This window comes from Muntiacus reevesi, chromosome 10, assembly GCF_963930625.1.
Source record: "Muntiacus reevesi chromosome 10, mMunRee1.1, whole genome shotgun sequence".
Classification (NCBI taxonomy): domain Eukaryota; kingdom Metazoa; phylum Chordata; class Mammalia; order Artiodactyla; family Cervidae; genus Muntiacus; species Muntiacus reevesi.
In genome coordinates, this window is record NC_089258.1 from 32,297,803 (window position 1) to 32,323,979 (window position 26,177).

At 42.5% G+C, this 26,177-nt stretch overlaps 1 protein-coding gene across 3 annotated transcripts in view; it reads right to left on the reverse strand.

Moving 5' to 3' along the window:
• The window catches only part of SUSD1 (sushi domain containing 1), a 130,058-nt gene that overhangs the window by 17,095 nt on the left and 86,786 nt on the right, over positions 1 to 26,177 (reverse strand). For all 3 annotated transcript variants that reach the window (XM_065947169.1, XM_065947167.1, XM_065947170.1), the window contains 3 exons: positions 17,379 to 17,470; positions 14,599 to 14,785; positions 3,032 to 3,128 (listed from right to left, as the gene is read on the reverse strand). In XM_065947169.1, coding sequence (XP_065803241.1) covers positions 3,032 to 3,128; positions 14,599 to 14,785; positions 17,379 to 17,470 — 376 coding nt within the window. The remainder of the gene's footprint in view (positions 1 to 3,031; positions 3,129 to 14,598; positions 14,786 to 17,378; positions 17,471 to 26,177) is intronic.

Below are 26,177 nucleotides of genomic sequence, written 5' to 3' on the forward strand. Positions count from 1 at the left end.
TTATTTATCCCACCAAACAGAAAAATCTGTCAGTGAAAGAAAGTGTAAGAACAAAAACACTCTGAAAACAAATAACATCTTTCTTTCTATTTCCCTCTGTTTGGACTCATCTCCTAGTAAGTTTTGGGATGTCTGCTTTCTCTATCAGGCTTGATAGTAAGGACTTGAATGACTTACTCCTGCATCCTTGCAAATCTTTGCACAGTTCTTTGGCTACAACTGACTCCTCACTGATGTTTCTTGAGTTGAAATTTCAGTAAAGAAGAAAAACATGCATCAGCCCCAAATATGATTAGGATAATTTCCCAAACTCATTAGCACATGTAATTCTATTTTACCACTAAGTATACACTTCCTGCTCCACATTCCTAATGCCCCATCTCCTGCTTCCTAAGAGCCCATGAGTTACTAGGCTAATAGCAGGTGTTGGATTTAGAAAGTATCCACCCACCAGGCTCCCCAAATTCCTAGGTGTCCTCAGGCCCCTAGTTTCCACAAATTTTCTGGATTCACTTTCAGCAATGAGCTTGGTACAAAAATGACAAAGCCCGCAGGGCAATGCTTTGTCACTGCCGCCACCAGTAAACATTTACTAAGCCTCACTGCCTACAAAGGAACACCTATAACAACAAACTTTCCTGGGGACTTGAAGATGAAGACACCCCTATGAATCACAGACACAGGTAAAAAAGCAAATGGGCAGCAGGCTCCATGCTGACTGTAAGCACATCTTCAAGTCCCTCTCGTCTAACCATGTAGGTAGTGATGTTCAAGTGCAAGTTCAAGGCTCATTTGAACTCATCTGTTTCTGAACATTTCCCAGGAGAGGTACCATTCAAGAGGCATAAAGCAGTCTCCCCAGTTAATATGATCATAACCACCCGAGTCGCTTGATAATTGTACAAATTTCCACCCCCCGTCCCAGACCTACTCAATCAAATCTCCAGTAGAGTCTGAGAATTCAAGTTGCTGATAAAGCATCCTAGGTGATTCCTGGAATCTAGCAAGTGTGGGTGACATAAGCAAGAGGGGAGCCGGGTTACAAGCTGCATCATCCTCCAAAGATCACCCGGTCAGGGAGGGGCTGCATGGGGCCGGAGCCCCTGCTCCACCGAGTGCCCAAGCCACTGCCCCACGCGCCCATCCTGGGTAATGCACACGGCAGACTCTGGGCTGCCACCCACTGGCAAGGCTGCTTCCCCCAGCTCAAACCAGGAGGTCGGGCCAAGGAAACCACCCCAACATCTTAATGGTAATCAGTGCCGAGGACCCTGGGGAAGCAGCCATGGATGTGGCGAGCACGACTGTTCCAGAAGGACTTTTCCCCTCTTTCTCACCACCAGCCTCCCCGATGACTCACAGATCCCCACTTCCTGTTTTGGAGGCACTGGCGGGCTCAGAGCCACCAGTGACTGTCACTCGGCTTTTCCTTCTGCCTTACATAATTACCTGGCCTAAACAGCATGTCCGTATTGCACACTCTCTCAGGCACTGAGGTCACGACTTCCATTCTCCTTCCAGCCACAGAATTACAATGCCTTCCAGTAACTTGTCAGGAATTAAGACACAGAACAACTTAGGCCACACACATGCCTGCAAAGACTTTTGAGCATTTACTGAGCTCAAACGAACAGACACGAAGCGCCCAAGTTTCATTGTAAATGGACACACACACACAGATAATTTTGCTAGACTTTCTTTTGACAGTTTTGTGATATCTCATGACTTACCCTGATTGTACTGTAGGGTCATTAGACTGAAGGGTCAGGAGAGACATAGGTAGTGTGGGTTAGGGCAAGGAAGCAGGCTATTGCCATCTCCTCTTGTTTAAAGTTAATTTTTACTGGAGTGTAATTACAGTGTTGTAATAGCTTCCATGGCACAGCAAAGTGAATCAGCTATACATCAACAAACATCCCCTCTTTTGTGGATTTCCTTCCCATACCTGTGCTATACAGTAGGTTATTATAAGTTATCTATTTTATGCATAGTAGTGTATATGTATCAGCTGCAATCTCCCAATTCATCCCACCCTTTTCTTTCCCTTTTTGGAGTCCATACATTTTTTTTCTCTATGTCTGTGTCTCTATTTCTGTTTTGCAGATAAGACCATCTATCCCATTTTTCTAGACTCCTGTCAGGAAGTTGCTCATCTCCCCAGATGAACATCAATCTTCCTCTCTAAAAAGGGACTATTTCTGCTTTCCTAACCCTGCCACGACCTGTGTAAACAAAAGGCTTAATTGAACACAACGCAGTCTACCACCTGAGGTAAATTACTTCCACCCTAATACCATCTGGAGTCCCAGAAGCAGTTATTAACAACACAATGCCTTGCCCACATCTCAGTACATGAATGAATTAAAAGAATTATCCAAATGACTCTCCCAGAAACCACTACACACACCCCAAGGTCACCCTTAAATAAAGGAAAACACATTCTGTCTTTGGTAAGTGAAATGATGCTCCTGATCCACCATCACTAATGGATATACCTGGAGGCTTGCGTGCAAAGGATACTGCCTGACATGTCACAGGCACCCCAGCCAATGCTTATTCAGTGACCAAAGGAGCAGATTCAGTTTCTCGAGCTCAGCTGCCCAAATGTTCATCTCTGGTCCCTTAAAAGTCTCTCTATTCACTAAGGAGGGTGACGGTTGGAATTAAAGGCTCAGTCTGTGCCCAGTGAGTGAAAGTTGCTCAGTCGCGTCCAACTCTTTGCGACCCCATGACTATACAGTCCATGAAATTCTCCAGGCCAGAATACTGGAGTGGGTAGCCTTTCCCTTCTCCAGGGGATCTTCCCAATCCAGGGATTGAACTAGAGTCTCCTGCATTGCAGGCAGATTCTTTACCAACTGAGCTATCAGGGAAGCCTAGTCTGTGCCCAGGGAAACAAAAACAAGAGGCCCATTGCCTTAACTACTACAGCGTAGCCACCTAAATAGAAGTCTCATCCTCACTCAAATCAGTGTTTCCAAAGCACTTCATGGGACCCCTGGGCAGCCATGGGAAAGAGACCTCTACTCACCTGATGGGTCCATTTTTCTCCGTGGCTTTCTTCAGTCGCAAGCGTGGTAGAGGCCCTCCATGCACAGTGAAAAAGTCTACTTCCGGAAGGGGAGGCTCTGAAAACATGTTGCAAAGAAGAAAACGGATGTGATCAGAACAAGCAGAGACATGAAGCAAGTGGTCCTCATGGGATATCAAGAGGAAAGTTTTCATGAAAGAAGTGATGGGCAAATTCGGACACACGCTCCGACACGGGCAAATCCTGAACACATGAGGCTAAGAGAAATACGCCAGACACAGAAGGACAAACATTGCATGATTCCACTTGCGTGAAATCTCTAGAACAGGTAAATCCATAGAGACAGAAATACATTGGAGGTTGCCAAGGGCTGAGGGTGTGGGTAGGGAATGGGGAGTCATTGCTTAATGGTCAACACAGTTTCTGTTTGAGGTGATGAAAACATTTTGAAACAGATAATGGTAATGGTTTACAGCACTGTGAATGTACTTAATGCCAATAACTTGTGCCCTGAAAAATGATTAAAATAGTACATTTTATGTTGTATATCTTTTATTACAATTCTTTTAAAAAGTGATGCCCCAGCACTAACAGAGGGTGGATGCTGTGGTCATTTCAATTATCTTGGAAGATAGGTTCCTGTTTGGTGAGGAGACCAGCATATCCGACTTCTAAGATCCTTTGGGAAAAGTTTATTATTATTATTAATTATTATTATTTTGGCTGCTCTGAGCAGCTTGTGGGATTTTAGTTCCTTGACCAGGGGTTTTTGTGTGTGTGCATGATTATCCTTTTATTTGTTTTCATTAAAAAAATTTTTTTAAATTAATTAATTTAATTGGAGGATAATTACTCTATAATATTGTGATGGTTTTTGCCACACATCAGCATGAATCAGCCACCTGATCAGGGATTGAACCTGCGTCCTCGGCAGTGAAAGAATGGAATCCTAACCTCTGGACTGTGAGGGAATTCCCTAGACTTCTAGAGCCTTTATAATCACAGCTGTCTGTCCTTATCTTGCTCTCCCCAGCAACCAGATTTCCCAAATAGTTACTTCATAGGGAGGAGAATGCACTGATTGGTTGACACCAGGGTTCCATCATCTAACTGGGAGTTACATACACAGAATGAACATACCAGCCACCGCTCCGCCTTGGGGGTCACACAGCTAACATGTGTTGGGCGCCCGACACATATATAGATGTGTCCTATATATGCCTCATCTCATCTAATCTTCTCAACAGTGCTATCAAGTGAATGAGAGTTACAGAGAGAGATAGGAAGAGAAAAAATAAAATATGAAGTCCCCCCGACATTCCCCTGAATGCTGCCACAGTGGAATTAAGAACTAGAAAGCCAAAACAGACACTCAAGACTCTTCAACCCAACTAGAAAATAGACTTGGAGTATAAATTCTCAATTCAAATTATAATATTAAAAAAAAAAGTTTAGACCTTCCAAGATAGATCTTAAAGCTCTACTGAATATGCTATTTACACACTGCCTTTCAACAAATATTTACTAGCCACCTCTATGTGAGGCTGGGAGAAACAGCCATGGAAGACATGGTTTCTGCTTTCCAGGAGCTCAAAGTCTGATAGCAGAGTCGTGTAAACAGGTGGTGCTTGGAGCTACAATAATGGGAGTGGTAGGAATGCGGGGGAAGAATGCCTGACCCAGGGCAGTGGGGTGAGCCTATCAAATACAGAAACTGATATACTCAGAGGCGGGAGGTGAGAGAGTGCATGCAGAGAGAGAGGAGCGGGAGTTCAGTGTGGCCAAAAGGTTGAGTTCCAGCTCAGCAGAGGCAGAAAATAAAGTGAGAAATGTAGGACTTCCCTGATGGCACAGTGATGAGGATCCGCCCGCCAATGCAGGGTACACGGGTTCAATCCCCGGTCCAGGAAGACCCCTCATGCCGAGGAGCAACTAAGCCCGTGAGCCACAACTACTGAAGCACATGTGCCTAAAGCCTGTGTTCCGCTGCAAGAGAAGTCGCCGCATTGAGAAGCCCAATCAACACAAAAAAGGGTAGTCTCCACTCTCCGCAACTAAGGACAGCCCGCATGCAGTAGGAAAGACCGAGTGCAGCCAAAATCAAACAAATAAGTGAATAAAAATTAAGCAGTGTGTGTCTAGGTCAGATCTGAGGTCCTGTAAATAAGGAGAAGTCATCTAAAGATTCTTAGCAGATGTATATTATAGAAAGACAATTTAGGCTGCCAGCTGGAGGATGAATTGGAAAAGAACAAAAGCAGAGATTGTCCAAAACCTAGGTAAGAAGTGTCTGAGGCCTGAAGCAAGTGATGGTGCTCACCATGGAAAAGAGGGGGCAGATGGAGGAGATACGTGGGGCGGAGACGGAACGGAAGGTGATGGAAGATAAGGAAGGGGAAGGAACCTGGGCTTTGGTTTTGGTCACTGAGTCAGTGGTGACGTCATTCATCAAGGTCTGGGGGAAGGTTCAGCCGCAGCTCATTCCTAGACCTGTTAAGGTTGAAGTCTTTGTGAAACCGTCCAGCAGGCAGTTAGAAATGTGGTCCAGAGCTTACGAGCAAACTGTGATGGCGACATGGAGTCAGTCATCAACAGAAGGGCTTCCCAGGTGGCACTGCTGGTAAACAACCCACCTGCCAATGCCAGAGACCTAAGAGACATGGGTTCAATCCCTGGGTCTGGAAAATCCCCTGGAGGAGGGCATGGTAACCCGCTCCAGGATTCCTGCCTGGAAAAATCCCCTGGACAGAGAAGCCCGGTGGGCTACAGTCCATGGGGTTTCGAAGAGTCGGACACGACTCAAGCGACTTCGCTCACATGATGGCCCAGAGAGATGGTATAAAGGCATCTGAGAAGAAATGAGGGCACAGAGTGGACCACCGGGACCCCCAGGAAAATAAGACCAGGTGGACAAGGGAGAGTTTCCTGTAGTGTTTATTAAACAACTAAGTCTAGAATTTCTTCCACCACCACGCAGATACAGTGGCCATACAAATCATGTTTTCTGTAATCTGCGACATTGTTAAAGGCCCTGGGGGTGACTTGGAACAGCCTCTACTTACAGCTAAGACTGCACCCTACGGTACTGAAAGGTCCACCACCTTTCCAAGAGGCAGCCAGAAAGAAATTCTATGACACCACTGAGGCCGACAGTGGCTAGCCTCCTGCAGCCAGCTAGCAATGGGGAGAGGGGAAGTGCAGACTGACCAGGTTCCCCACCTGGTCAGGGAACACGAACATTCCAAGTATCTCTACACTCAACCCTCAGGCTATTGCTGAAAGGCCCTTTCATTGGTGACATTTCGTCCTCGCAGGAAAGCAAGTGGTTTTTATCACACATTTCCTGTTTTCAGCCCAGAGGGAGATTAACTGTTTACTCTTTTCTGTGTGAGAACCCTCCTCGGGGCTCTTTCAAGTTATTCCTCTGTTTGTTCTTCTCTGAGATGAATAATTCTAGGCCTCTAATCTCTTGGGGAAGCTTTTAAAACCACCTCACCCACCCCAGGAACAGCAGAACAAAGCGCGTGCCCAGTTTAGGGAAGGCGGGCCCACAGCAGGTCAGGCAGACCTCCCCTGGTTGTTCTGTGCTACGTGGCCCCTTTTCAGCCCCAGCATCATCCGTCCTTCCAGTTCTAAACAGGACACAACCATCCAGTTGATTCAATCAACACATGACTTCTAGACTGCTTTCTGTTCTGCCTGCTCCCCGCCTTCCCCACCTTATAAATAGTCTGTTTTTTCTCTCAAATGCAAAAGCCTGAACTTGAGTAGACTGTTTCTTCGCTGCATTTTTGAGGTTAAATAACCTTAGTGAAAGTCACTCAGTCGTGTCCGACTCTTTGCTACCCCGCAGACTATACAACCTATGGAATTCTCCAGGCCAGACTACTGGAGTGGGTAGCCTTTCCCTTCCCTTCTCCAGGGGATCTTCCCAAACCAGGGATCGAACCCAGGTCTCCGGCATTGCAGGTGGATAACTTTACTTCTAGCCATATTTTCCAAGGTACTGTGTCCCATCCCCCAAACTGCTGTCTTTGACTGGTCTGCTCTCCTTTCCATCAGACCATTCCAGCTGGAATGCTGGGTCTGCTCTCCTTTCCAGCTCCTAATCAGCCCATTACTGATTTTAACCAAATCAGACCCAAGGCAAGAAATGGGTCATGCCTGGGCTGGAGTTCTTTCACCCTGAGTATGTGAGCTGGGGGCAGACCCAGAAGGAAGACATCCACTGCCCCTCCTAGACGCCAACAAAGTCCATTCTCTCCTAGAAGTAAGTGACAAAGGCAATTATGGAGGCTGAGAAAACTTTGAAGATTCAGGAGAAAAGCAATGAGGCAGAACTTGTCCCCCCAAATATTAAATATCCTATAAATTTACAATAACTAAAATAAGAAGGTAAAAGCACGGGATAGGCAAAGCAATGGAAGAAGCTTGATAATCAAGAAAGAGACCCAAATAAATAAATGAGAATATAGTGTGTGGCATGGACAGTCTTTCCAAAGGTGATGGGGAAACTGGCTGATCATTTGCGGAAAAAAAGTTACCATGTAAATTTATATATCACACATCTAAACAAATTCCAAATGGGTGCAAGCTAAAATGTGAAAAGCAAAATGGTGAAGAAGCATTAGAACACAGTAGAGAATAAGAACTGATCTGATTGCAAAGTGGGAAAGGATTTTTCTCGGCATGACCCAAGGCAGAAACGATAAAAGAATCAATAGAATTGATTGCATGGAAACTTAAAATGTCTGAATGTCAAAAAGAACATTGAAAAGAAAATTAAAGAGTACATAACCTGGGGTTCAATACGTATAACAAAAGATTAATATCATTAATGTAGGCAAACTATTAAAATCAATGAGAGAAAGGAAGTAAACAGAAGTGCAAATGTGTTATTCCTCTAAGACCCACTAAAATGAACAGAAAGTAAAGGAAAATGTTGTCTGTACCAAATTTAAGCAAAGGTTCCAACCTTATGCTATAAACGTCAAGTAATTGCAAGGAACGAACACACATGAATATATAAAAGTAAAGATACCCCAGAGGTTCTTTTCTAATCCTCAGCACCTCCTAATTGGCCCACGCCCCCCACTCAATGTGAGTGTGTTAGTTACTCAGTCGTGTCTGACTCTCTGATCCCGTGGACTGTAGCCCACCAGGCTGGCATGATAAACTGAAATTGATAGCAATGGAGAACATAGAGCTTATGCCATAAGTCATCAGGTATCACAAGGTGAGCTGAACGCCCTTGTCAGTAAGGTTATCAGACTTGGCTTCCCAAAGAGAAGGAACCATCTTCTTTATTCTTTATCTCCTTTATCACTTACCACTGGTCTTTGTACATAGCCAATCAATAGGTATTTACTAAATTAATTGTTAAGTTTCAGTATACCTTTCAACCACCCCAACACACAGAAACCCTGCCTTTTATGCTTTTAATAGAAAGAAACTTTCCCATTCATATTTTATAAACAGCTAACATTAATATAGGATGGGCTTCCCAGGTGCACTAGTAGTAAAGAATCCACCCACCAGTGCAGGAGATGTAAGAGATGTGGGTTCGATCCCTGAGTTGGGAAGATCCCCTGGAGAAGGGAATGGCAACCCACTCCAGTATTCTTCCCTGGAGAATCCCATGAACGGAGGAGCCTGGCAGGCTCTGGTCCATAGGGTCACAAAGAGTCTGGACATGATTGAAGCGACTTAGCACTCACACAACGCTAACATAACGTTGTGAAAATAATACATCCAGCCTGCTTTCCTCTGTGGTGGGCCATCTTGTCTCTGTGAGGCCTCAGAGGGGGTGCAGAAGCTTTCAGTGAGAACAGCGGGGAGATATCCATCCTTAACAGTCATTTCCTTAAGGGGCTGGGGGTTGATCTGAAGCTAGAAAGTAGCTGGGAGATTTCTGGGGACTAGAGGAACAGCTGACCCTTGGAGGTATGGAAGGACAAGTGTGCCTTCATCCTGGGCTGACCTAACATGAGGACCTCAGACATCAAGGAATCTGTGTCCACAAAAGACTCTGAGAGAGCCTGGACAAAGAGGGAAACAGCTGGGATGAAGGCCAGCAGAAGTCAGGGTGGCACCCCGCAACCAGCCTGCAGAGATGATGCCCTTAGTGAGGACACAGGAGTTCACAGCCCTTAGATGGTTTGTGGAAGAGAAGCCCATGTCAGGAGAACTCAAGACACCTGGTCCCACATGGTCCTTTCCTGAGGACACAACAGTAAGAGAGGAGGTGTCAGAGGTGGGGGCAGTGGTCCCTAGTCCTGTAGTGGGGATCAGTGCTATCCGGACTGGACCTCTCTGCAAAAGGGATAGTTCAATAAAGCTTGGGACACACCTGAGTTTTCAGTGGCTCTCCTGAACATTTGAAAAGGTGCATCCTTTTCCTTATTATGAATACAGAGATGGGGAAGTTCTCGTGTACGTTGCCAGTCTTGGCACTGAGGATAGACTTAGGAAGAAATGATTTCTTTTACATATTTGTTTCCTTTTTCTCTTCCAGCACTCTTGGTTCCATAATGACCACTCAACCACAGATGATCACCGCATTGTGTAGAATAAGTGGTTTATCTACCTGCAGGTACTTGCTTCCTCTCTCTTTCCTCCTCTCTTACCCTCTCCCTCCACCTCTCCTGCTCTGATTTTCTCCTCTCTCTAAGAAGAAAATTTTGCCTGTAAGTTTTTGACTTGGAAAATCTAGGTGCATATTAAAAAGCAGAGATATCACTTTGTCAATAAAGGTCCATATAGTCAAAGCTATGGTTTTTCCAATAGTCATGTACAGATGTGAGAGCTGGACCATAAAGAAAGCTGAGTGCTGAAGAATTGATGCTTTTGAACCGTGGTGTTGGAGAAGACTCTTGAGAGTCCCTTGGACTGCAAGGAGATCCAACCAATCAATTCTAAAGGAAATCAACCCTGAATATTCATTGGAAGGACTGAAGCTGAAGCGCTAATACTTTGGCCACCTGATGTGAAGAGCCAACTCATTGGAAAAGACCCTGATGCTGGGAAAGGTTGAAGGCAGAAGAAGCGGGTAGCGGAGGATGAGATGGTTAAATAGCATCACTGACTCAATGGACATGAATCTGGGCAAATTTCGGGACATAGCAGAGGACACAGGAGCCTGGCATGCGACCTCTATGGGGTCACAAAGAGCTGAACATGACTGAGCAACTGAACAGCAACAGAAAACAGCATGACCTGTGTGTGACAGCTCTTCTGACTCTTTGGGTCTATATCAAGGATGAACGTTCCTTCTTCCCCTTGACCTAAAGGGTGTATGAATGAATGGTGGGGCTACTCTGAGGAATTCCCATCAGCAGGATGCCTGCGGAAGCATGTGGGCTGTGAGTCAGAAGCACTGTGATCACCTCTCGATTTCACCACCCTTCTCACCAGCACCCTCTTTGGTTTTCAACGCAACACTTGCCTCTGTCCTTCAACATTCCAAAAACTTTCATTCTCCCCTGAGGTCAGCAATATATTTAAAGCGCATGCTTTCATCTTGTTCCCATCAGTAAGATTTAACTTAACTTAACGTAAGACACTCAGAATGAAAATTCCATGCACTTTTCTTCTGGGAAACCAGCTGCTGCCTGTTCCAGGTTCAACCCCCTTTCCTCACATTTCTGGTAAAATTCAAAAGTTTACGATTTTGCTAAAAGAGAGTCCCATCTTAGGCAACAAAGCATATCTCTTCTTCATTAAAGAGAGGGCTTGCGGCCTGTTCTTCTCTGGTGTGTTTGCTTAGAACTTTCACGCTTTTTTTAAATTGCAAATTCTTTAAAGTGGGGTATATACGGAAAACAGGCAGGCAGGGTCTCAATGAATTCAAATAGCTCAACAGTGCCCCCTGGTGGCCATGAGCCAGATACAGGGTGTGTGAGCTACCAGGCTGTTTCTTGTATAAAACAAAGTATAAATGAGTCTCATCAGGGTGAAACTCTCTCTCCCAAATCAAAACATATGAAATGCTAATGTGAATCAGCAATGCAAAACACCCAAACAGGAGAAGGACCAAAGAGTAGGAGACTGAATAGCGATTCATCTTGATAAATCACCATGGGAAGAAATGCCCAAATTGAACATTTCCTTCCAACTCACCAGCTGGTGAATTCTTTTTTGGTCTAAAGCTTTTATTAACTAACCAGGCATTTTCTCAATGCCAATACCACCCGCTGGCCATTTTGAGATTTGTCTTCATATTCGTTCAATACAAAAATATTTCTTTGCTGTGCTATCATTGTCTTTACGTGGGCTAGCACGATCCTTATGTGTTGGGGATTCAAGGCAGAACACACAAAAATCTCTGCCATCAGAGTGCTCCTATTTTAGTAGGGGAGAGAAAACAAACAAGTAAAGTTCAAAATACAAGTTCTGAAATGAGTTCTATGAAGAAATTCAAACAGAGGAAATGGATAGAGAGTGATGGGATGGTGATGGGGAGGTGATTTTTGAAAGGATGAATTTGAGCAGAAACCTGAGTGATAGGGCTTCCCTGGTGGCTCAGATGTAAAGAATCTGCCTGCAATGCAGGAGATGTGGGTTTGATCCCTGGGCCAGGAAGATCCCCTGGAGAAGGAAATGGCCACCAGCTCCAGTATTCTAGCCTGGGACATCCCATGGTCAGGAGCCTGGCAGGCTGCAGTCCATGGGGTCGCAAAAGAATCGAAAATGACTTAGCAACTACACAACAATGACAACACGTGGAGAGAGTATCTCAGGATGAGTACGCACCCGATGGAAAGACCTGGATGCAAGAACAAGTCTGACCCGTTTAAGAAATAGCAAGGAAGGTAGGGAGGCAGCTGATGCTTAGCGAGAGAGAGGGCAGAGCGAGATGAGGTCAGTGAGGTAGGCAAGGGCCAGACTACATGTTCCAGGGTCAGGCACATGGATTCTATTCCAACACCAATGCAAACTCATCCAGCAGTTTTGAGCTGGGTATGACATGTTCTTATGTGAATGTTTTTCTTTTTTTATTAATTTTTTTATTGCAATATAGTCGATTTACAATGTTGTGTTAGTTTCAGATGTACAGCAAAGTGAATAAGTTTTAAATATACATATATCCACTCTTTTTTTAGATTCTTTTTCCATACAGGTCATTACAGAGTATTGAGTAGAGTTCTTTGTGCTATACAATAGGTCCTTATTTGTTATCTATTTTAGTCTACGGCCATACCACCCTGAACGCACCCGATCTTGTCTGTTATCTATTTTATATGTAGTTGTGAAAGTAAAAGTCACTCAGTCATGTCCGACTCTTTGCGACCCCATGGACTATACAGTCCATGGAATTCTCCAGGCCAGAATACTGGAGTGGGTAGCCTTTCCCTTCTCCAGGGCATCTTCCCAACCCAGGGATCAAACCCAGGTCTCCCACATTGCAGGCAGATTCTTTACCAGCTGAGCCACAAGGGAAACCCAAGAATACTGGAGTGGATAGCCTATCCCTTCTTCAGCAGATCTTTCCAACCCAGAGATCAAGCTGGGGTCTCCTGCATTGCAGGCAGATTCTTTACCCACCAAGCTATCAGAGAAGTCCTATATATGGTTGTTATGTAAATGTCAACCCCAATTTCCCAATTTATCCTGCCCATCCTTTCTCCCCAGTAACTATAAGTTTGTTTTTTATATCTGTGACTCCATTTCTGTTTTGTAAATAAGTTCATTTGTAGCATTTTTTAGATTCCACACATAAGCAACATTACGTTTGTTTTTCTTTCTGATTTACTTCATTCAGTATGACACTTTGCATGATCTTCTTAAATATTTTTTTACTTCAATTTTTAAAATTTTTTTAATGTTTTGGCTGCGCTGTGCCACATGTGGGATTTTAGCTCCCAGGGATCGAATCCACGTCCCGTACATTGGAAACGTGACATCTTAACCACTGGACTGCCCAGGAAATCCCTTGAGTGATCTTTTTAAAGCTCTGGTGAAGATGAAGACAGCAGCAGGTGACAGGCAACTGTGAAAGCAGGGAGAAGATTTAGAAGCTATTGCAAGAGTTCAAGCAAGAAGTTGCTGGCTTGGATTAAGTTGCTAGTTGTAAAGGCAAAGGGGGTAGAAGTGGTTGGATTCATAATGTTTATTTCAGAAACAAGCCAGCTTGTTAGGGACTAGAAACTGGTGGGAGAAGCAGAATCAATTAGAATTACTTTATGGCTTGAGTTGTCAGTGAATAGGAATGCCAATAACTGAGACAGAGAAGCCTGGGTGGAAAACGGATTTGTAGGGTAAAGACAGAGATCAGAAATCAAAAGTTCTATTGGTCTTGCTTATTAAATGTTCAAATAGGATATGGGAGACAGGAAGATAAATGGAGCTCAGAGGAGAGAACGTGACTAGGACACATATTTGGGGATTGTCAAAATACAGGTATTGTTTGTAGCCATGAGACTGGTAGAGATCACCGAGGCAGAAAGGGTAATGAAATAAAAGGATGAGAAGGCAGAGGGCGGGGCAACATTAAAGTCGATGGAACTGGTGAAAAAGACTGGGAAAGAGCAGCCGGCAAGGCAGCAGGATCCAAGAGCCAAGACAAAAGGTGTTTCAAGGAGGGGACGCCAAATTCTGTACAGAAACTCAGATAAGAATAAAATTGGCCGGTGGATTTGGCAAGACAGAGACACTCCCAGTAAAGCATTGAGAACAAATGCCTCTGGACTGGAAACAGTTAAAGACAGAAGAGGAGGTAAGGATGTGGCGCCTCCACAACATTCTTCCAAGGAGTTTCATTGTAAACAGGGGCTGAGAAAAGACAGACAGCTGCAGGGAATATGGGATCCAAAGAAGTATGTCTATCTTTGCTTTCATTTAAAAAGGAGATGTGACAACATACCAGTGCAGTGGCGGGACTCATTCTTTACTAGGGGAACAGATGAGGCAAGAAGAGATGGCAGGATTAAGGGAAGATTGAGAGTTGGGACCAAGAAAGAAGATAAAATATAGGTTCTGCCTGCAGGCAGCCCTGGGAGATTTTGGGAGTAGAAAGTCCTCACCTAACTACTTCTAATTTACCAGGGAAATAAGACACAAGAAACTAATACTCAGATAATTAGCTCAGAGCGTGTGTGTTGGGGGGCTGGAGGACACACACAGATTTGAGGAGAGATGAGAAAGTGAGTGGAAAGTGATTTTCTAGGGTACCTAGTGGGACTGCCAGTCATTCTCCCTGAGAGGGTAACCTACTCTTCAGGTATCTGTAACAGAATGAAAAATATGTTACTGAGAAAAAAACAATCATAGGACAAATTCTTCTAAGGATGAAATAGTTCAAATATCCAGAAGGAATGTAACCAACATTCATGGACACACTACCCAGATTTATTCGATGCTGCTATTTTGTTTCAGATATTTTTTTAAGAAATAAAACATTACAGTTTCAGGGAAGTCCCTTGAGAACCTCTCTCCAATCTCATATCCTTCTTCCTCTTTCTCTTAAAGTTCGTCATATAATGATAAAAAGTAATAGTGTGCCTCTTTGTTTGAGCCTATACAGCTCTGCGGTGATTTCGTTCGTCCAAATGCTGTTATTCAAGATTTACCTGTTATCTGGGTTGTCAGGGAGATGACCACAGGAAGTTCAGAAGACAAAGCCTGGATGCTGACACTGTAGTTGGTACCTGGACTCAGGTCCAAACACGTCTCAGGAGTCTGACTGCTGGCAGTGATATTAAAGACCATTTCCTGGGCAAATCCTTTTTGATACCATCTCTGGCCCCAAATGTGGACCTGAAACAGAAAAGTTCCCCAGGTAAATTACTAGCTTGAAAGGCTGAATGCCTGGATACTTACTTTTCCTCATGAGCACTCTTGCTCTCCATTCTAAAGTTCCTCTAAAAAGTGAAATACATTATGTGGTGTCCTGGATGGGAGGAGGGTTTGGGAGAGGACGGATATATGTGTATGAATGGCTGAGTCCCTTCACTGTTCACCGGAAACTACCAGAACATTGTCAATCAGCTATACCCCAATACAAAATAAAAAGTTTAAAGTTTGAGAAAACAAATATGAAATACAAGTAGAGCTGTAATACCATAACTATTTGGGAAGCCCATAATGACAATATCATCAGTAAAGTGAATATTTTTTTAAATCAAAATGCATGACAGGCCCTGAAACTGACAAGTTTCGCCTTTTATGTTCCCACACACATAATGGCACATGCTCAGTGAGAAAGCCTGTTGACAAAACTGCAGAAGCAAGGCCAGAGAACAATTTCCTAGGAAAAAAAAAGTTAAGAATCTGAACTAAGGCTTCTCCAGAGCAGGGTGTGCGTTAGGATACGCCTAGCTGGTCTGGTAAGACCTGGGAAGGGTTTTTCTCCTCTGCTCACTGCCTTCTGACATTCCCAACATCTGGGCCAATAGATGCACTTTTCTTTCTACTTAATTTCTTCTAGCAGCAGCTCATCCCATGATCTATGCCTCTGTTACAAACATATTTGGCTTTAAAAGTTCCCCTTGACTCTCTAGGCAACACATTCAGGCCCTTCTCAGAGGCACTGGTGCAGACAGACACACACCCATGAAAAGTCACTGGCTTCCGTCCATGGATACTGCTTGAATGTTGGCTCTGTATCAGGCTATGTTACACAGAGAAATTCTCATGTCTTTCTCATCAATCCCCAAAGTCTTCTGACTTCAAATATGCAGCAGAAATGCCCACTTTCTCACTTTTTCTTCTTTTTTTCTATTTTTAGAATTGCGCTGTTTTTATTTGTTTTTATTTTTATTGGAGTATAGTTAATTTACAATGTTGTGTTAGTTTCAGATGCACAGCAAAGTGAATAAGTTATACATATACATATATCTACTTTTTTAAGATTCTTTTTCATACAGGTCATTAGAGAGTATTGAGTAGAGTTCCCTGTGCTGTACCCCAGGCTTTTACTAGTTATCTATTTTATATATGGTAATATGTATACGCCAGAGAAGGCAATGGCACCCCACTCCAGTACTCTTGCCTGGAAAATCCCATGGACGGAGGAGCCTGGTAGGCTGCGGTCCGTGGGGTTGCTAAGAGTCAGACACGACTGAGCAACTTCACTTTCACTTTTCACTTTCCTGCATTAGAGAAGGAAATGGCAACCCACTCCAGTGTTCTTGCCTGGAGAATCCCAGGGACAGGGGAGCCTGGTGGGCTGCTGTCTGTGGGGTCGCACAGAGTCGGGCACGACTGAAGCGACTTAGCAGCAGCAGCATGTATATGCCAGCCCCCGGGTCTCCCAGGTGGCACTAGAGGGAAAGAACCTGCCTGCCAATGCAGGAGACGTAAGAGATGTGGGTTCGATCCCTGGGTCGGGAAGACCCCCTGGAGGAGGGCATGGCAACCCACTTCAGTATTCTTGCCTGGAGAATCCCCTGGACAGAGGAGCCTGGCGGGCTACGGTCCATGGGGTCCCACAGAGTCAGACACGACTGAGCGACTTAGCGTGCACACACGCATGTCAGTCCCAGTCTCCCAGTTTATCCCTCCCTCTTATCCCCAACCCCTAGTCCGTGTGTACCCTTTTTTCAAACTGGAGGATCTTGCTTTACAACGTCGTGTTGCTTTCTGCCATACAACAACATGAATCAGCCGTAAGTACACACGTGTCCCCTCCCTCTTGAAGCTCTCTCCCACCACTCCACGCCATCCCGCCCATCTAGGCTGTCACAGAGCGCTGGGCTGAGCCTTCTTTATTATACAGCAACTTCCCACTAGCTATCTGTTTTATATACACTAATGTATATGTTTCAACGCTACCCTCTCAATTCAGTCCATCCTCTCCTTCCCCTGCTATATCCACAAGACTGTTCTCTATGTCTGATAGGCATTAGTACCTTCAAATAGGCATTAGTATCTTTTTTTTTTAGATTCCACACATAAATGGTATCATATGATATCTGTCTTTCTCTGTCTGACTTATTCACTCAGTATGACAATCTTTGGATCCATCCATGTTGATGCAAGTAGCATTAGTTTGTCTTTTAAATGGCTGAGTAATAGTCCATTGTATATTTCTACCACATCTTTATCCATTCCTCTGCTGATGGACATGTAGGTTGCTTTCATCCCCTGGCTACTGTAAATAGTGCTACAATGAACACTGAGGTGCATGTATCTTTTTGAATTATGCTTTTCTCTGGGTATTTGCTCAGCAGTGGGATTCCTGGCTCATGTGAATTCCTTGCTTCTTATTGCAATTGTCACTATAAATCTTTCATTGATTATGGAAGCTATCTAAGTAGTTTGGTTGGTTGGTTGGTTGGTTGGTTGATATTTTTTGAACCTCCCATGTAAGACAAACACCTAAAAAAAAGAGTAAGTTTCAGTAACTTACTAAATACATCTCCTCTATATCAGCTGTCTTCATACTTCTCCATCTCAAGCAGGTTTCATTAAATATTGAAATGTTACTGATGGTTTGTTTTGCTGCAAGAGGAAAAGAATGAGAAATCAACTTACACCTTATACCAAAATACTACTTTCTAATTGAACAATCTTCCAAAGATAAGCATTTACAAGAGGATGACTTCTGCAGTATTTCAATTTAGAAATTAGTGGTAGCAGTCCAAGAAACTCCACTTTTATATTCCTGTAAACTCAGTCTTGATGAAAGATTCACAATCAAAAGATACCCAATCAGAGGAGCCTTCTTAAAAATTATTGAAGTCTATTCACTGCAAATTCCCTTGGTTTCCTAAGCTAAAACTCATTGTCCTTGCCTTGGATAAACCTCATTTAGACAAAATGGCACCAGTTTGAAATTCTGAACTGAGAGCAATGTTTCAGCAGAGAATTGAGAACTTCTCCCTGGAAGAAGGAAACAAAAAAGGCCACCTCAAACAGTCAGGCTTTTCATGATGGAAAGTGGGGAGTGGTCTCTCTTGGTTTGGGCTTCCTCATCTTTTATTACCAAAGAACCATTTGTTGGTCTCTGCTTAATGTCACAGTAATCAATCCAAAAGATAGTTCAGATCTGGTACTGTGTAATATAGAAGCACATTCTTCAAGCTTTTAAAATAAAGACTGTGAAAGTGTTAATGGATCAGTCATGTCCAGTTCTCTGTGATTCCATGGACTGTAGCCCACCAGGCTCCTCTGTTCATGAATACTAGAGTGGGTAACCATTCCCTTTTCCAGGGGATCTTCCCGACCCAGGGATCAGACCTGGGTCTCCTGCATTGCAGACGGACTCTACGGCCTGAGTCACCAGGGAAACCCCAAATAAAGACTAGTTATTCAAATCTCTGGTATCAGAGGTTACTTCCTTCAAAGATGATCCCTGTCCCTAAACTGAAAATGATATATCAGACTTGCTAAGAAGTCTCATAGGAATACTGTGATGATTAATAAGTAATAAAGACAACTCCCAAAGTACCTGAAAAAAAAAGAAAATCTCAAGACAGCCAACCCTATTGTGTAAGCCCCTTGACCAACAGGTTCCTCTGAAAGAAGCCAAGCCGATGGATGTGACCCCTTTTTATGGACTGGGCAGCTTTGTCCAAAGAAAACCTGTTCCACAGGTCACAAGCTTTACTTCAAATATTGTAAGATGGAGTAGGGAAGAAAGTATAGGTGATTCAGGATAAGGCAATCTCGCTACTAGGTATGGAAGATGGTGTTAGAGATAAATAGTGGTTCAAGGAAGCTCACACTTCTTAAATTTTCAAAACATATATAATTTTAATAGTATTTAAACAGTTCCAGATCATACAAAAAGGTAGCAAGTTTCCAGTTCATTCAGTATGACTGGATAATCCACAATGCCCAAGCTGTACAAGATGGCACAACCAATAACTAAACACACTATGCCAAACTCACTTATAAATAAATACAAATATACAAAATAAAATAATAGCAAATAGAAGTCAGCAATACATTCAAAGAATAGTATACTAGAAACAAGGGAGATTTACTCCAGGAATACAGAGATGATCATTATTGGGAAAGATATTAATCTATTAAAAGAGAAAAACCATATGGTCACTTTTATAATCATAATGGTTAATACATTTAATGTACATTCCTTTCTAGAAATCTTCATAAACTAGGATTTAATTTGATAGAAATTCATTGATTTAAAAGAGTGTTTATTAGAAACCACCATACTTAGTGGTAAAACAATGAAGCAATTTCTAGTAAAGTTAAGAACAATCCAAGGATGCATGGCCTGACAGCTGCTATTTAGCCCTGTTGCTGTTGTTTAGCCCCTGAGTCACGTCCGACTCTTTTGCAGCCTTGCCAGGCTCCTCTATACTCAGGAGATTCTAGACAATGCAAACCTAGGCAATGAAAAGAAGAGCTATAAATGCCAGGAAAAAAGGGATCAAATTATGCCACTGCTAGTGAATCGAAAAGAATCAACTAAAAAACAAAGATACAACTGTTTGAAAACAATAGAAAAACAAATAATAGGAATTTGGCAAAGAGCACCCAAAGGTAAGAACATAGAAAAACTAACAGTTTTCTACATATCTGCAAGAACAAGTATGGTGGGCTGAATGATGGTCCCTCCAAAGATGTCCACATCCTAGTTCTAGAGTCTGTATCATGTTACCTTCATGGCATAAAGACTTTGCAAATGTAGTTACAGTGTGGAAGATCATCCTGGATTATCCAGATGGACTCAATGCAGTGACAACGGTTCTTAAAAGAAGGAGACAAGATCAGGGCCAGAGAGAAATTTAAGGTTAAACTGAGGGGCTTTAAAGATTGAGGATGGGGCCACAAGCCAAGGAATATAGGCAGGCCCTAAAAACCAGAAAGGGCAGGGAAATGGATTCTCCCTTTGAGCCCCCAGGATGAACACGGGCCTGCTGATACAAGTAAACTAAAACCACAAATTAAACAGAGAAATTAAAAGATCTCTATTCACAAGAGAAGAAACCATGAACGAACTTCAAATATCTAGAAATAAATCTAACTAGAAATGTCCAAGACTTGCACTGTGGCAGGAAAAATCAAAATAATACTTTTCTTAAACATACATGAGACTTTCCTGATAAACAAGGAAAATAAGGAAACAATGAACAAGCTGGGGAAACAGCATAAACAAGCCTAAAAGAGGTAGGCAATCTTGACTATTCTTTAGCTGTTCTACAAACACTTGTAGTTAGATTTGTCCTTTACAAAGCTAAACAAAACTAATTACTCTCTGACTCCTTATAAACTGTACTCTGCACCTGGCATTATTCTCTTGTAGCATTCTACATTTCAAAAAGGTCACAGGTCAAAAACTTCAGAGACACCAGACCTGGTTCCTGTAGCCATTTTGAAATTTTACCAAAAAAAAAAGCAAAACATTCATTAGGATATAAAATTTTCCCTGTCTCCCAGACAGCAGGGCACAGCTCTTGAAGCACTAGCCTACTATGTTACCCCTTTGCCTGGCAAAGAATAAATCTACTTTTTTATTTTCTCCAAACTCTGTCTCCATTATTTCTATTTGGCATCAGTTGCACAGGGGGTCAAGATTTTGGCAACAACATGAAGATTTTTTTTCTCTGAAGGACATGAAAGAAAACAATAAAGAGGAAAATGCCACATCCTTGAATGGGAAGATAGGAAAGTGCAGATACCAATTCTCCACCAAGTAATCTACAAGTGGAATGTGCTTCCAAAGGTGATTCCAATGGTCCTTTCTGGAATAAGTTTACTCATTCATTCAGTAAATACTTAGAGAGTTTTCACCATGTGCCAGGCATGCTTTGGAGCAGGATAAAGTGGTGAGAAAATGAAGTCCCTGCACCTAACAGAATTCATTCTAGTGAGAAAGGCAGAAAATATTAAAGTGAAAAAATAAATCTTAAAATATAACCTTGGGACTTCCATGGTGGTTCAGTGGCTAAGACTGCGCTTCCAAGGCAGGGGGCCTAGGTTCAATCCCTGGGAAGGGAACTAGATCGTGCATGCCACAAATAACTGTAATGTTACAGGAATAGTGGGTCCGCAATTCCTTCTGTTCACAGGAAACATCTCACTGGTTAAATTTAGGTCCATGTTGGTCAGAGAGTGACTCTCTAGATTCCCTTCTTTCCATCCAAGGAGCTCACAGTTTGAACTAAAGGTAGGCTGAATCCCTGCTGAGCTCATTTGGAGGGGAAAAGGATCCCCAGTAGAAGACAGCTCATTCTGAATCCTTTGCTACCCGACTCTCTGATCCTTTCCTGTATTAAATATTATACATGCCCTGACTCTCATTCAAATTGTCATTCTCTGCTTCATTTTCAGTGGTCACGCTGCCTTCTCTCTCTGCTTTCCCCACCCACAGGGCCGATCTAAGCTAGAAGCCTAAAGCTGAAAAACCAGACCTGCAAGAATGACGCAGAGAAGAAAAATTTTGGCTCTTGGCTCATCAGATTCTTAGAAATTATGCTTCAGCTTTGTGAATGCAGGCAAGCAACTCTGGGTAAAATCAGTCATTACTTTCTCAGGGCTCCCAGGGTCCCCTGCAGCTTCAAACTGCACTTTAAGCATTATATTACTATGTATGTATAACTATGCATGTGTGTATTATGAAACACTATGTCTCATTCATCTTTGTACACTGAGTGTCCACGACAGTGGCGAGCGTGGCATTCCCTACTGTTAAAATGTAAGCAGTCAGCAGTAAGAGGAAATCTAGGCACCTGATTTACTGGGAGTGTGAAAGCTGCTCAATCGTGTCCGACTCCTTGCGATCCCAGGCACTGTAGCCTGCCAGGCTCCTCTGTCCATGGAACTCTCCTGACAAATACTGGAGTGGGTTGCCATGCCCTCCTCCAGGGGATCTTCCCAACCCAGGGAAGGAACCCAGGTCTCCTGCATTCCAAGTGGATTCTTCACCAGCTGAGCTACCAGGGAAGCCCCTATCTGATGTATTAACCAAATGGAATACAGGTACTATGAATAAGACATGGCTCCTGCCCTTAATATGTATTTAGTCTAGAAGTTACACACTATATCAATATAACAAAAATATAAAGGAAAATATAATAAATGTCATAAGATAAATTTAAGTCACAGTTAACATTTGACAAATGTTAACTTATTAACTTGTTAACTTATTACTTAGATGCTTACTGTGTATCACATATTATATGGTTTTCCATGGGCATTAACCCATTTAGTCTCACAACAAATCCATAACGTTATTCCCATTTTTATACTTAAGGCAGTTTAGCCACATGAGGTTACATAACTTGCTTAAAGGCACAGAGATTGTAAACAGCAGATCTGAGATCTGAATTTAGATAACCTGACTCCAGAGTAACTGTGCCAAACTCCACCCAATATTTGCTCCTAGAAAAGAGTATGGGAATTCAGAAAGAAGAACATGTACTTTCAGTTGAGGGGATCATGAAAGATGGGAATATAGGAACTGAAGAAGAGGGTGAGGGTTCCAGGCAGAAGAAATGGCAGGAGAGCAGAGATTTGGAGGCAGAAAGTTAGCACTTAAGAGTTTATTACAGGGCTTCCCTGGTGGCTCAGTGGGAAAGAGTCTACGGGCCGATGCAGGAGACACTGGTTGGACCCCTGATCTGGGAATATCCCACTTGCCACAGAGCAATTGAGCCCAGGTACCAGAACTACCAAGCCTGTGCTCCGAAGCCCACAAACTCTAGAGCCCATGCTCCAAAACAAGAGAAGCCTCCGCAACGAGAGGCCTGCGCCCTGCAAGGAAGAGTAACCCCGCTCGCCGCAACTAGGGAAAAGCCTGTGCAGCAACAAAGACCCAGCACAGCCAGAAATAAATTTTCAAAAAAAGAGTCCATTAAGATTAGCATTCCAGTTACTTCACTGATAATGGTGGCCCCTTAAATTCAAATCTCTCTATACATTCCGCAAAATGTACTTCAGATTAACTGGAAAAGCGAACAAAACAACATAAAACCAATGCTGTCATCACAACTGGAAGACAAAACTGCAAACTTTAAATCACCTTTTATGAAAAAATGAATAGCTAATCCCAGCAAAGCTATCTCTCAATTGCCCACACATCATTCTAGAGAGGGAGGGGGCTCTAGAAAAGACCTGTGAAAGAGAAGAGGGAAGCAAAGGGCCCAATCATGAGTCAGAGTCACTCCCAGAAAGAGAAATCCCACCTTAAGGGTGAAAATACTGAAAAAGAGACCTGGGATATCAGAGTACTAACTACAAGCAAAAGATGAAAAACCTATGAGACTTCAGGTCAAACCAGTCCATCCTAAAGGAAATCAACCCTGAATATTCACTGGAAGGACTGAAGCTGAAGCTCCAACAATTTGGCCGCCTGATGCAAAGAGCTGACTCATTGGGAAAGACCTGATGATGGGAAAGATTGAGGGCAGGAGGAGAAGGGAGCAACAGAGGATGAGATGGTTGGATGGCATCATCGACTCAGTGGAGATGAATCTGAGCAAACTCTGGGAGACAGTGAGGGACAGGGAAGCGGTGTGCTGCAGTTCATGGGGTTGCAAGGAGTCAGACACAACTTGGCAACTGAACAATGAGAAAGGCGTTGCTTCTGGGAAAGAAGAGAATAAAAAGGAAGGAATAGGTATCCTTTGGAAACTATGTGGTGACAGGAAAAAGAAGTGCAGGGAAAAGGTAAGATCCGATCAGGCCAAAGTGAAAGTTGCTCAGGCAAGTCCGACTCTTTGCAACCCCATAGTCCATAGAGTCCATGCAATTCTCCAGGCCAGTACACTAGAGTGGGTAACCGTTCCCTTCTCCAGGGGATCTTCCCAACCCAGGGATCGAACCCAGGTCTCCCGCATTGAAGGCGGATTCTTTACCAGCTGAGCCACAAGGGAAGCCCCTATAAGTCAAAAGAGAACCCAAAATAGAAGAATACAGATAAACTACAACCACTTTTATAAAGCAAAAGGAAGCATAAGAAAGAATACAGGAAATACGAGAGCAGAAATTAATGATGTAGAGCAATAGTCACAAAATGTTTCTATAGAGGGTCCAATAGTAAATATTTTAGGTTTTCTAGACCAGACGGTTCTGTTAAAACTACTCAATCCTGGCTTTGTAGCACAAAAGCAACCACAGACAATATATAAATAAACGACTTGACTGTGTTCCAACAAAACTTTATTATGAAATCAGATGACAGCCAGATTTGACCCATGGTCCACACTTTGCTAATCCCTGATGTGGAGTAGACCTAATTGTGGACACAAATAGCAGATCTAATTAATAAAAAAAAAAAATCTTGACTTTTTGAAAATACTTATTGAAATAGACAAACTGCTAACTAATCAACTAGAAAATAAAAAGGAAAAAATCAAGTAAAAAAAGAGAAATAATCTTTGAAATAAAAGAAAATTCCAAAAGTTAATTTTGCAGACCACTACGCAAATAAATTTTGAAAACAGATTAAATGGGTAATTCCTAATACAGTTTACCAAAATGGACTCCACTAGACATTAAAAGCTGAAACAGACCAATTTCCATTTAAAAAATTGAGAACGTTATCAAGGAACTAACACAGAAAATCCCTAGGCCTAGACTGTTACCCAAAGGAATTCTACCAAACCATCTGAGAACAGGTAATCCAAATGCTTCATAAATTGTGATGATGAAGGAAACTTTCCAAATTATTTTTATGAAACAAGGAAAATACTAATGTCTAAACCTGATAGGGATAGTGCAGAAGAAGAGAGAAAACTATAAACTGGCATCCCTTATGAATATTGGTGCAAAAATACTCAAAGAAAAGTAAGAAGCAGAATATAATGCCATATAAAAAAATAATGTACTATGACCAAGTGGGGTTTATTTCAGGAAAAGGGGAGCAAAAGAGAGAATACGAGAGAGAAATTTGAAATAATATCAAATTAAAAAGTCACAAGGAAATGAAAAGAAAAAAGAACATCCAGTAATTAGGTTTCCTTTGTATTGTATCAATAGATAGGGTAAACTAAGAAGTAAGTGGTCTTTTGCCTGATTTCAGCCAAGGAGAGAGCCTTGGAACCTCTTTGTCTGTACACATGATTAGAATATGGTGGCCCTAAAGAATGAGATGAACCTATTGCATCTAGAGCCATTTAAAATCCATTTAGTGGTGAGTTCCAATTCCTCTGAGTATGGTTCTACCTAGCTGGATCTATAAAATCATTATCTTATAAAGAACAATCATTTTCTCTCTCCATTTTTGGTATACTACAGATGACTGGCTATTCCATGCAAAATATATGCTGATTTTTAGCTTGGCCAATGGCAAGTATGAGTGTCTTAGGCTTATGGCTTATAAGAGACGCAGGCTGACTTCAGACATACCTTTTCCACCCAGAAATGTTATTACAATATTTATCATTTTGTGGAAAAATACCACAAACCATGTTAAATTATTTGCGGTCTTTACTATTTTTTGTTTGGACTTCAATTCTACTAACAGCAATCAGTTACAAGGGAAGTTTTATAAGATCCCAAATAATGCATGCAGTTAGAAAACCTGCTATCATAAGCCACTTCATCAGTCAGGCATTCTACCAGGGAATAGAGGAAAAGTGGCCTGTTCCTCTTCTTTAGAAACTTTTTTAAATTTACCAACACTATTTTAGAAGTAACTAAATGCATGCAATCCTCTTCTAAAGAGAACAGAGAAACCAGCATTCTCTTAGTCATAAATGATACGGTTTTAAAACCTCTAATTAGGAGCAGCCTAAATAGACAGTTGGTTTTTCGAGGTAAATATTGTCAGGAAAAAAAAAATGGCTAGAAATCAACTATCTGGAAAGCACAGTTACTATTTTTATAGCCCTTCTATAACTCTATAAATAGGGTATCATTTTAGTTGTCCTTGATGTACATTTCACAGTTTGTCTTAGAAGGATATAACGGCTGTTCAAAGTTGAGAGTTCATTATTTTGTTGAAATTTTTCTTAAGACAAATTTGGTATCTAGTTACAACCACCATGAGATTTTCAGGCTAAAAGTATGTGATCACATTGTAAGGACAGGAATTGAGATTCAACCACAGAGGGCAGATCTGTACATTTCCCTTAGCTTAGCTCCCTAGACTCCGCTTAGCCCTATAACGGAGGCAGGCAGCCTTCTTTTCGGACACAGATCCTTGTAATTCAACTGGTAACACAGATCAACTGTTTCCTAGGGATGGATGAGACAGAATCATCTGAACACATGGGCCCCATCATTTAGTAAGTCC